The 13091-nt window shown below is 34.3% G+C and overlaps 1 protein-coding gene across 1 annotated transcript; it reads left to right on the forward strand.

The window, feature by feature from the left end:
• The first annotated feature begins 1569 nt into the window (after positions 1-1569).
• LOC127074172 (protein arginine N-methyltransferase 1.6) lies at positions 1570-7561 on the forward strand. Its single transcript, XM_051015468.1, has 15 exons — positions 1570-1734; positions 2095-2325; positions 2405-2612; positions 3209-3334; positions 3420-3584; positions 3664-3782; positions 3861-3940; positions 4138-4409; positions 4552-4788; positions 5612-5685; positions 5848-5941; positions 6067-6216; positions 6308-6382; positions 6831-6927; positions 7227-7561. The coding sequence occupies exons 1-15, from the start codon at positions 1640-1642 to the stop codon at positions 7382-7384; spliced, it is 2181 nt and encodes a 726-aa protein (XP_050871425.1). The 5' UTR covers positions 1570-1639; the 3' UTR covers positions 7385-7561.
• Positions 7562-13091: the final 5530 nt, after the last annotated feature.

The following is a 13091-nucleotide window of genomic DNA, read 5'->3' on the forward strand; positions in this document are numbered from 1 at the left end:
CGTGAACTAGGCAATGCATTCTCGGAATTGACCGATCCTATAGATCAGGTAAGCTTCCAAACTTCATAAACTCACAAAAATCATCACTCTAATGGAAATCCAATAACAGAATCAACAGAAAATAAAGGTATTATTTGTGGATGATTACTTCAATGTTGTTGAAATATAATCACCAGTAACAGAAGCAACAGAAAATAATATGTTGACTATAGATGAGTCTAACTTATGAGGATATTGGTGCAAATCAATATTACTTTATGTTTCAGTTAGTGTATTTCTCATTTTGCACGGCTACTAAATGAATAAATCTGTTAGTGAGGTTTCGACTCTCTGTGGTGCGTTTGTTAGCTTATCATGGAGCTCGATTTGTTCTTTTGAATCAAAATGTGCAGGTTTGGTTAGTGTGAAGAGTTAGTTAGGAAATTGGTTTTTTCTATTAGATTGAAATGTTGAGAAGTTAGGTGGAATGGTTTCAAATGAAATTCACGCGAAATGTAAATTTAAATTCAATTTCTGCTTGTGAAATACAGTAGCTATTGATCTATTTTGAAATGAACTTGGACTTAAATTGTAATTTCATTTTAGGTTAGTTTCGAAGTCAATTTGAGAATCAGTTGATAGTGGAATTTCAATTGATTTTAAAGTCAGTATTATTTTGCATATTCTGCAGAATGTTGTTAGCAGGGCAATGTTTGTGTTAATTTTTTTCCTGACAAATTATTGGTCTCGTTCTGGTGTAGCAGTAGGGCATTATCCTCATGCTAACTTGTTTTCTTTTTTTTGCTTGGAATTGAATGATATCACATGGTGAAACTCATATTGCCGTGCATGGATGGTTTTGCAGGTTGGAGATGGCTTGGATTGCCTTTGAAGAAGATGGCCATGGGAAATTGTGGTTGAAAATTGGATGTTAATGCTTATGAGCTTAGATTAAAAATTAGAACTTTTAGGTCACATGTTAGTTTAGGTTCATTTTTGGAATGTTCATTTGTAATGTGCAATGAGTTTATCATGGAAACTATGTATTAAGATGAACTTATGGTTGATGATTATGTATGTGGACCATTTTCTGGTATGATATAAGTGTATAGCAGAAAAAGTTGTCGGTTGTGGCATTCGCTGATGAATATGAATTCAATTTTTTAAAAAACAAAAAAGAAACAGTTTTTAAAAAATCCAGATTTGAATTCAATATTTAAATTCAATTTTATTATAAAAACAAAAAAGAAACAGTTTTTTTAAATATATAAAAAAAACCAGTTTGGAATTTGGTGAAAAAATTAATCCAATTTTTTAAAAAATTGGTTTTAAACTGGTTTAAATAAATTAAACTGGTTTAAAATTATGAACCGGTTCTGAATTGGTTTTAAACCGAATTGAATTGATTAAACAGATTAACCACTTTTTGCTAAAGTGGTTTTTAAAAACTGCATTGAACCATTAATATGGTTCGGTTCAATTCAATTCATGAACCACGAACACCCTAATCACACCTATGTCTAACTAAAACTATAAACCTTAAAATTCCCAATTTTTACTAAAGCCGTCCTTTTTCATTAACCATACATACTCTAAACTAGTAAGTCTTAGCTTTTACAATAATCTAGATAAGGAACTCACCAATTCAAAGTTCGAAGAGATGATGAAAAAGTTGAATAGGAAGGTTCGTTGGAGTTTGAAGATGCACTTTTCTTCTTCCTTCCCCCTATGTGAGCTTGGCGGCCAAAAAGAGAGGTAGGAGGCTCAAAACTTAACTACAATTAATTAAGATGACTTATAAAGTTTGAGAGACTAAATTGAATGACATGAAATACTCAACATTCGAAAATAAATTGAAGTAAAAAAACTTAAAAGAACACTTGCACAATCAAATTCTAACCTTAACAAAATGTTATCCATCATTGTACTTCCAAATCCAATCAAACTTTTTAAAATTTGCAATTTATGAGGGTTAGTAAAAAAAAAGAACAGATTATTATTCAAATTTCATAATTTAGGGTTTACAACACGTTTTTTTTTGTTTCGATAAACCCTAATCACCATTCACTTCCTTCACCAAACTCGAACTCGTTTTCCTTAACCAATCTCTATTAGAACCATGAGTTCAGGATCCTCGCATCGCATGTTCCAGCTCAAGCTCGACCCTTTAACCGGTAACTCTGAATGGGTCATCATCGACGAAGACAGCGACGAACAAACCTTCCACCAACCTCTTCTCGCCACTACGTCGTATTTGGACATGCTCAACGATTCCACCAGAAACACTGCATTTCGACAAGCCATTGAAAAAACCATCACCAAACCTTGCCACGTTCTCGATATCGGGTACTCTCATTCTCCCAAAATTTGATTTTTGTCGCTTTAGTTTTCTTATAATGTGATTGCTATCTTTAACTGTGTGCAGTGCTGGAACTGGGTTGCTTTCGATGATGGCTTCGCGAGCTATGGGCGGGAAAGGAATGGTTACAGCATGTGAGTCCTATCTTCCTATGGTGAAGTTGATGAAGAAGGTTATGCGGGTTAATGGGATAGAAGGAAGAATCAAAGTTATCAACAAGCGTTCTGATGAACTCACTGTTGGTCTTGATATATCTTCACGTGCTGATGTTCTTGTAAGACTCATTGCACTCATTCAACTTATGTTTTAGCACTAGGAGTAGCACTTTTTCAACTCTCACTTATTGATTGTTAAGTTCTGTTTAGAAAAAACAACTCAACAAAGTGATTATAGCATAAGCACTCATCATATAAGTGTTTATGTATAGCTATTTTTTTAACAAAGATAAAATGAAGTCTAATCTTTTTCATAAGTTATCATAGAGGACTTAGGAAATGCGTGAAATCATCTTTGGGACATGTCATAAGTTGTTTCAGTAAGCCCTCTCAAAATGTCTTGGTGTCTAATTAGTGCGCTTATGCTAGTAGATATGTTCATATAAGCCAATCCAACCAGACCCTTAGTATACTAGCAGAGATTGTTTGTAAGATTGCATGGATGTGAGGGTAAAATGAAGGTAACAAAAGTGTCAAATTCGATCTTGTGCCATGCGTGGAAGACTTTTTTTTTTTAAATAGGTAGATATATAGACTGATGAATTTATAATTACGAGAGCCTAAGTTAGAGCTAATTTCTGCCATCTCATAAGATGTTGCTCTTTGAAGCAGTGCCTGCATTGTTCACTTAGGAAACTAAATGTCATTATTGCAGGTGAGCGAGATATTAGATTCAGAATTATTGGGCGAGGGGCTTATACCAACCCTACAACATGCACATGACAATTTGTTGGTGGAAAACCCTCTGACCGTACCTTATCGAGCAACTACATATGGGCAGGTTAACATGAAGATCCTTTTCACTGTATTATTCCTCTTTTGAGTTTCTCAGAAGTTTCTGCCTCTTACCCCAATACCCATTTCAGGTAGTTGAAAGCACGTACTTATGGCGATTGCATGATTTGAATAGCAATGAGGCTGGTTCATACGATGGCGTTCAACTTGCCCCTCCTGGACTTGAAAGTGTTTTAAGTGTAAAAAGGCAGCAATATGCCATGCATTGTGATTCAATAGGAGAAGAACTGAAACCGGTGTGTTTGAAAAGAATTCTGTAACTCATTTCATTAAAGTTTTATAGTAACTTTCCTATTTAAATGAAGATCCATCCAGCTTTCAGAACCCTTCAAAATTTTTGAATTTGACTTTTGGAAACGGCCAGAGAGTTATGGAGAAACTGAGCTGCGCATAAAGGCAACTGATGATGGCAGAGTTCATGCTGTTGTCTCTTGGTAATCACATATGCGTTTTAATACTACTTTCAGTGCATTTATTTCATTTCAGTTTTCAGCATACCTTATGTCCTTCAGGTGGGAACTTCAACTTGATCGTGAAGGGACGATTTATTATTCCACTGCTCCTGGGTGGATAAGATCAACAACAGCTACAAGTGAGATTTTGTTTGATATAATTTGTTGGTTATGGTTGTGTTGACTTGACTGTAGAACTCCATTACTATGATTGCCTTGTTACATGAATATGAATGATATAAAAGTATATGACAGCATGTTTTATTTATAATTATAGTTGTTAATATTTTAGACCCTTCATTGCTGATACTGCATTTCAATTTTCCTGCTTCTCCAGCTCCTGTTGATTGGTGTGACCACTGGAAACAGTGTGTTTGGTTTGTTCCAGGAAGCGGTATATCAATATTCAGAGGGGAAGAAGTTCATTTACACGCTACTCATAATGATACCAGTATCTCATATAATTTAGATACCCAAGTGTCAAGATCTGAGGTTTTGCATCATGGATTAACTCCTGGAGATTTTCAGCTCGTACTTCCGCCAGAAAGAGCTGCAATCTATGGAGACAAAGGATGGAGGCTTTCAATGTTGAAAGCAGTAGAGAATGTGGTAAGCTATTCATCTCTCCACCTCATGGCATAGGATATGATCTTTCACCTGTATAAGGAATAAATTGTAAACAAAACACTTTTTTGCTCTTCCTCTTATTCGACGTATTCTATTTGATTACAATGACTGTCATTTTTTACAGTTGCAGGGAAGAAGTCACTCATTATGCTTGGTAGCAGATGATAGTGTGTATTTACCTCTTCTTGTGGCAAGGCTTTCAGAAGCACCTCATATAATATCATCTTTTCCGGGGTTGAAGGAAAGGGGACTCCGATATTTGCAAGCTGCTGCCCGTGCAAATAATCTGTCACCTAATTGCATAAAAGTGGTTGAAAAAGGGGTGAAGAAGTTAACCATGCATGATACAAATCAGAAAAAGGTTGAACTTACCTAATTCCACTTGCTTGGCATGGCTTTATTTGTATATGTATTTCAAGCGCTGATAGAAATGTATCATAGATAACTTCATTCATGCCTATGAAGCATACATGAAATATTTAAAGGACTTTTCCCATGAACAAAGAGGCCTTGAAGTTATAGAATTGAACTGAACTGATTAATCTAGCAAACAGTGTTACTTTAATGTTTTTTTATGAAACATGATTGCATATGAAATAATAATATAACTTTTCTGGTTATTGTACGCAAATTTGATTGTGTTTCTTGCTAATAATAAACCTTGTGTAGATTAGATGATTACTTTTGTTATTTATTTATGTTTATTGGTTTTGTTTTAGTTTTTATATTTGGAATTATTTATTTATATTTATTACTCTGGGATTTTAGTCTATAGTAGATTATCTTATTCTGGCTTAAAATAGGAATTACTTATTGGTGTGTTTAACTTCGGATCTATGGAGACTTTCAATGTAAACATCTGAGATGCTTTTGATTTTGAATTTCTTTCTTGCAAAGAGTGTTTGATATTTGACTCAGAGAGCACTTTGCCTTAATTGAGTACTCTTTGGCCGTCCTATGTCAAAACTTTTCCTATTTATTTAATGATACTGTACTGAGATTTTAGAATGTACTAGCTGCATTTTAACAAGGTATCATGTTCAATTGTTTGCTGAATGTAGTAGTAAATAATATGTAAGTTGTATGTGTGATAGCAATTCCTTTTCATTAAATTTTCAGGCCATTTCCCCCTCTTTGAATTGCTATGATTTCTGAATATCTATGTTTATATGTTTGATCTGTAGGTTGACCTGTTAATAGCAGAACCTTTCTATTTTGGACAAGATGGCATGCTTCCATGGCAGAACCTGCGGTTTTGGTATATTTCATTAGCTACTGATGTAATCATTAACTTGATTTGCTAGGTCAAATATGCCATGCTTTAATAAGTCTAAAGTATTCATATTGTGTAGTTTTTTTTTTAATTTTCTTTTGGGCGCTACTCCACATTTTGTTGCTTGCTTTTACTCAATTTTTCTAGGAAGGACCGTACAACACTCAATTGTATCCTCTCCGAAGATGCTATAATAGTTCCCAATAAAGGAATTTTGAGGGCTTGTGCCATCTATCTTCCTGTAAGTTAAAATATCTATAAACAGTGGATTGAGAATAAATTTTAGGACACCATTTACTTTTGTCTATACTATGTATTAAGAACATTACTGCACATGTGGATTGATGTGGGGCAAACAATTTGCAGGATCTTTGGAAAAGTCGTTGCTGCTTAAGTAAGATAGAAGGTTTTGACCATTCTGGGGTAAACGCTACATTAGGAGCGTGCGGTCATCTACCTGAATTGGAAGAGGGTCCTTGTCTACCTTTTTTCCTTTGGCAGTGTGGAGAATTTGATGTAATTAATCTACTTAGAAATTCATGCATTCGTAATAAGCTGACAATAGTCTGCTACTATCAATGCACTCTTATTGTGTATAATGTTTCAGGTGCTTAGTGAAACATTTGATGTGATGGAGTTCGATTTCACAAAACAAATAGGCCAATGTCAAGGAAAATCCCAGGTAAGCTTCGAATGCATTTGCATGTTTAGCAGGTTTGGCACCTAGCTTCGTAATCACAAAGGACTATGGTATCAAATGTCTATTTGCTCCACAGGTTGTTTCTGTTGTAGCCTACTAACTGAGATAATTTTTTAATTAGCTATCTTGAGAGCAGCATCACAATGAAAAACTTGACCTAACTATTAGACAATTATAAACAGAAAGAGTAGTTAATTAGGATTTATGAGTTAGGAACAGTTAGAGAAATTAGGTAGTTATAAAGGAGGTATCAGTTAGATAATTAAGTAAAATAAGAAGTATTTATTTCATCTAACAGAAGTGTTCATACCTGTATATCATACAGAACAGTAACTTGAAAATGCATTTCCTTCATAAAATGCCATATCACAGGATTATTCAATATTTTGTTGTGATAAATGTGTAATGCTCAATGTTACAAATGTTGCAGGTTAATTTCACTAAGACTGGAGTATGTCATGGGTTTGTATTGTGGATTGACTGGGTGATGGATTCGCAGAGTTCTGTTGTCATATCAACCGGTCCAGGTCACTCTTGGTTCCCTTTATAACTTTAAGGTGTATTGTATTGCGTAGACACATAAAAGCCGGACACTGTATCTGACATTGTTTAAAATACAACTCCGATATGTTGTGTCGAAACCAAATTGAGAGATTATAATGTAAAAATCGGAAACCATGTATACATAGTGTTGATGTCAGATAGTGTTTGTGAAGCATTTATGTAATTTTACCGGTCCTCTGATGCCTCATCGCCGATTCAAACATGCAGTGGTACAATATAATATAATGAGCTATTGCTTATTCTTTCCATTTTATGATTGCAGATAAAAGATATTGGAAACAGGGAATAAAGCTTATTGCAACACCTAGAACTGTAGGACCCCAAGAATCGACCAATCTCCAGGCATGCTGTTCTGCAACTCTTGAAGCATTTTTTGATCCATCAAATGGGGAACTCAAAATTATACTTGATTTTTTATGATAACTTTTATATAGAAAAGTGTCCATCTAGCATCCAAACTACATATATGTATGGTTCCATTTTGAAGATGGCAAAATTATTTATTGAAGTGTAGAATTGAATGATATATTTGGATTTTTCTTAGCAGAATTGATTTTGGTTTTATAAGTTCTAATTGTAAGTCAGAATTTGGAGTTTTTTATTTATTTATTTATTTATTTATTTTATGTAGTGGACTTTTTGCATTTACAATTGTTTTTTAAATTTAAATTTGTTCAATCTAATTTTACATACATATAACAAAATTAATTTGGGTTGAATAATCAACAATTTGTCTGAAAAATTAACAAGAGACTCCTATTTAGTTGTGCTTTTATTATAATGACCTTTGTGAATTTTTACGATCTTAAAAATAGGTTTAATACCTATTCTCGCAGCTAACTCATCAAAAAGTTGACGTGACACTGTTTTTTTATATTTTTTTATATTTTTATTTAATGTAATTTTTACATGTGTATTACAATGTGTAAAATGACTTAAATGCTCCTAATTAAAAAACAAAACTTGAGAGTTGAGAGAGATAGAGAGAGTGAATCATTAAAAGGAAAAACCATAAATTCACTTTCTTAAGGTGACACCTATCTATTCCAATAAAAGATCTACATGCCTAGCCACTACACTAAAAGTCCAAGGGTAGTACTGGTCATTTGGATCCCTAGCCATAACCACCAATTATTGCCCATAGTACTGGTCATTTGGATTATTGCCCATAGTACTGGTCATTTGGATCCCTAGCCATAACCACCAATTATTGTCCATCATACTGTGTCTTAAGGTGACATCCATCTACTCCAATAAAAGGTCTACATGACTTAGTAATCCCTTTCTTACAACCATCAAAGCACAAATAAAGTCTTTCAAATCTTGGTGGGAGAGTTGGCTTAGTAATCCCTTTCTTACAACCATCAAAGCACAAATAAAGTCTTTCAAATCTTGGTGGGAGAGTTGGCAGTGGTCAATCTTCACATTATTCCCATTACACTGCTTCTTTAACTCAGTTGCATAACTCTACAACATGTTAGATTGTTTTATTCCATCTCTTTCAATAGTTTCATCTGCCATGGATCTAGCTCTCCATGCCTTCCCTTTGGTTATACCAATAAAGTACTTCATCCTTAGTTCAAACATTATCTCAGCCACTTTAACTTTATCTTATGACTTCCTTCTTTCAACCACTAGCTTAGATACCCACTTGGCACCGTAAGATTTATTATTTAATATCCCTGCACATGTGTGTCCCCACCCATGTCTTTAATTGGTAGGTGTGTTTGTCACCCACTTTACTATACAATGCTAGAAAACCACATTTACCCATACACTCTACCCTAATCCTATAACTTTCATGCTTAACAAATGTTATCTCTCATCCATTTAAAATAGACGACTCCCTAATTGCATCTTTAAATTCAGACAAATAATTAAATTCCATACTTAGTTTAAATTGGAAGTCCTTGTTCAACAACTCTCATCAAAACTTCTCATACTTAGGCTTAAACTGTTTTTCATTGTCACTATCATCAGGGTCTGAGCTTTCCAATTCTTCACTATCATAGTCCACATCATGACTTCCAACAATATTGGTATTCCTCTTTGAACTAGATCCCAAAACACTAGTAGAGACAAACATATTCACCTTTCTTGGGGATTTTATCTTTTTTGGACTTTTGGAACCCATAATCTTGAATCTAAGAGACTTCCCATTAACCTTAACCCTAGTACCAGAAATTGGTCTCTTCAACTTCAACAAATCTTTCCTCTCTTTCACAAGTTCTTTCTTCTTCACTATCATCAAACATTATTCCTTAATCATCACCATCAGTGCTATCATCATCATCATTACATTCATTGAATTGATCAACATTAGGCTTTAACACCTTGCTTAGCATGTCTTCAACATCACGTTCTACCTAGATATGCCCATCAACATTACTACCAAGGTTATGATTAGAAATTTCTCCAGCTTGTATATCATCAATGAAATGAATAAACTTTTCATTAAGTCCTAATATCTTTCTTCAAAGTCTAAATCCATCATAACCCCAGTCTTTAACTAAGCTAACTACCTAAAAAAACTCCACTTACCAGAGTCTTGTCCTTCTATAACGGTTTCACTCTCTCCGTTGTAAAACATGAGCTTGTCATGAACACAGTTTCCCCCATGGTGAAATATCACACTGAATAACCCCGTTTCTGCAGTTAAAAATATACCCAGAAGTTAAAATACGACTAAGAAGTTTAACATTCACAATTTAAGGAAACAACCACAATTTACCCACATAGTGAAAACCTAAATTTGAAAATCTAAATTTTAAAGAACCATTGCATTGAGACCACTGCAAATTCGAAAAAGTTATTACAATCATACCTTTTTGTCGCGCTACAAGACGAAATGGAAACATATAGCACATGAAAGACATGCTTGATGTTGATCGTTGAATGCTTGAATGTGTTTCAATGGTGGACAACGATGAACGATAAAAACTAAAGAGAAGGAAACTGAATTTAGGTTTTCTTCTTTCAATGAACATTCTCTCTCTCTCTCTCTCTCTCTCTCTCTCTCTCAGGTTTTATTTTTTAGTTGGGGGAATTTGAGTTATTTTACACACTGAAATACACATGTGAAGATTACATTAAATGGAAAAAATAAACAACATCACATCATCTTTTTTGATGAGTTGGTCTGATGAAGGTCAAAAGTGAGAGAATCTTCAATGTTGGGGGATTTCATCAAACTTTTTTTAGAAGTTTTTTTTTTCTTCAGGAAATGACTGATATATTTTTCCAAAATTTTAAAATCTGGTAGTTCATATTGTGGGTAGGCCTATGAAAAAATGAATTTACATTATCATATTTTTTGATAAACTCGATATGTTTTGTAATTTTCTAGATTTTTGAAAAATTCGGCAGTTTATATTTGGTAGAAAAAAATTAACACTACAAGTTATTTCGAAAAATCCGATATGTTTTGTAGTTTTCTGGCATATTTAAAAAAACCCGATAAAAAAATCATATTTTGTTTCCAGAAATCTATCTATGATTTTATATCGATTTTAAAAAAAATCCGATGTAATAAGTATGATTTTACATTGTTTTTTTAAAAAGCCGGTATAAAATCATAGATTTTTGGAAAAATTCATCTTTCACACCCGTTTTTAAAAAATAGGTATATAAAGTATGTTTTTTACACGCGTTTCTCAAAATTTTGATAAAAACTCATAGACTCCCCTAAAAATCCGATAAAAACTCATAATTTTCCAAAAATTTGGTTAAATCTCAGAAATTTCCCAAGAATATGGGAAACACAGTTTTTTTAAATGTAAAATTCTTGAAGGGTATTAAGGTAAAAACACTACTTCAAGAGGTGTTAGGTTTAAATGTGGGGTGATACGTAAAAAATCTCTTCTTTTTATGGTATGTCTAGAATATTTATTTATTTGTATGAAATAAAAATAACGTGAACCATACACCTTTAAAAAAACTCTCCACAGGTTCTTTGTGACTAGCAATCAATACCTTTCTTGAAAACTTATCCATTAATTTCCAGCAAGGAAATACCGAAAGGTGTCTACTACAAGCCTATTTAACGTGCGTTAGAGAAATTTCGAGTCCTTATGAGAATACCTGATACGTTTCAACAAAGCCACCATCAAGCTGATAAAACCCAACTAGGAGATGTTTGTGGGGTCCTTCTAGAACATACTCAAATCAATACATTTTAATGAATTCCTCACCCAGAAACCTGCTGACTCAATGGATGAAATAAAGACGAGGATATAGTGAAGGCAAGGAAAGCAACACAAAGAAGAGAGCTAAAGACGCAAAAAATGCAACTTTGGAGGATATGAACCCTCCAACCAACACATACACAATTTCCATAAACCAATCATAGATAAAGGAGACTTCAAACCTCCTAGATGACCCATAGAGAACTATACACCACTAAACACCAGACGAAAACAAATATGGAAAGAAATGCATCACATAAAGACCGTTTGAGAACCCTTAAACCCTAAGTGGGAAATGATGGAGAACAATGCCAACATGTGGTGCAAACATGACAAGGTCAAGGTTCATCACACATATGATTTCCATCTACTAAAAAAAGAAATATAACACCTCATCCAAGAAGGGAAATTTAAGGAGATACGTCCAAGGTGCATCATATAGCTCAGGGGCGAGACCACGCCATTTTGGGCATGATAGACCCATAAGTCCTCAACCTAGAAAAGGGAAGGAATTAGAAGAGAGGAACATAAGCGAGCTAACTTGAGATCAAACTTCATTTTGAATTCACTCTTATCCATATAGTCAAATTTATCGAACACAACCCTTCCAAAAAAGCGCTTAGAAGCACATTGGTTCCCATAAGTTGGAACAATTGCTTTGAAGCAATATTCTCATACTTATGAAAGTGGTTTGGCGCATCAAGGTGCTTGTAAATGAAGCCAATGCCAACAAATATTTATTATAAAATGAAGGTACCTATTGGTCTTTAGAGGACATCATGAAATATGATCCAAGGGAGGAATTCACGATACCCTCATTTAGGCCCCCCATGTTTTCATGTATGCAAAGGTGTCTTCCTCTAAGTAGATGAGGTTATCCTTTCCCAAATCCTCCTTATGCCTATTGGAACGAGAGGACATGACTTTTCCAACATCAGAAGCCTTCACCATGGTAATAGGTTTGACACAAATGATCATTCTTTTGCTTACCGACTTCCATTTATTGGAAGGCTGATTCATTATCCTAGAAAGATCACACTTCTGAATGGCAGATCCCACCTTTTCCCTTTGAGTAATGGACTTATCTAAATATGCCTTCCTCAGAAAAAATAATAGGGAGACCATTCTCTTTTCATAAACACAACATAAAAGAATGAGGGTAGAAATGCATAAAAAATATTAAATATGAGTACACAAAATAAAATTACACAGACATTCGTCGAGCCTTGACTGATTCCCCAACCTCCATGTTTTCTCTAACATTCAAACCATATAACAATTAAAAAGAAATTAATCATGTCTTTCTCAAAGTCAATGAGTTTGTTATAATCGAAGACCAATATCAATACAAACTCTCTCATCCAATAGAGAGGAAACTTAGGATTCCCCCACCATAAAATGGACTTCGTGATAGTTGGTATTCCCTATCACACATTTTTTTCCCTTTCTAATTCTTATAATTTGATGAATAAAGGGAGATCAATCCTATATTAGAAAGGGAACATAGGGAAATCCAGTTTCCCTCGTTGACCCCTTTCGTCCCATAGAAGGAAAATAATCAACCTATATTGGGTGTGATTCCCAAACCACCACACAACATCTCAAGTCCCCTCACAAAAGTCAAACTATTATGATGAATTTGCAAGAGCGCGACACTGAATATTTTTAAAACATCATCCTCAAAAAGGGTGAAAATAATCTTCACCACTAAATCCAACAACACACAGACGTACATCGAAAAATATCCGCCATGTAGTAGCCTTACCTAGACCTTCTCGCCCTCCATACATTGTTCCACAATGACATCTTCTTTACTTCCAATGAAAGATATCATCATAACTAAAAAGATCCAAGCTTACGTTTGTAGCCATCATTTGTGGTCTCGCTGGTCCCGGGAAAGAAGAGAACAAAACAACATTACCATCGTTAGACGCTTTGCTATA

Source organism: Lathyrus oleraceus, chromosome 4 (genome assembly GCF_024323335.1).
Source record: "Lathyrus oleraceus cultivar Zhongwan6 chromosome 4, CAAS_Psat_ZW6_1.0, whole genome shotgun sequence".
Lineage (NCBI taxonomy): Eukaryota > Viridiplantae > Streptophyta > Magnoliopsida > Fabales > Fabaceae > Lathyrus > Lathyrus oleraceus.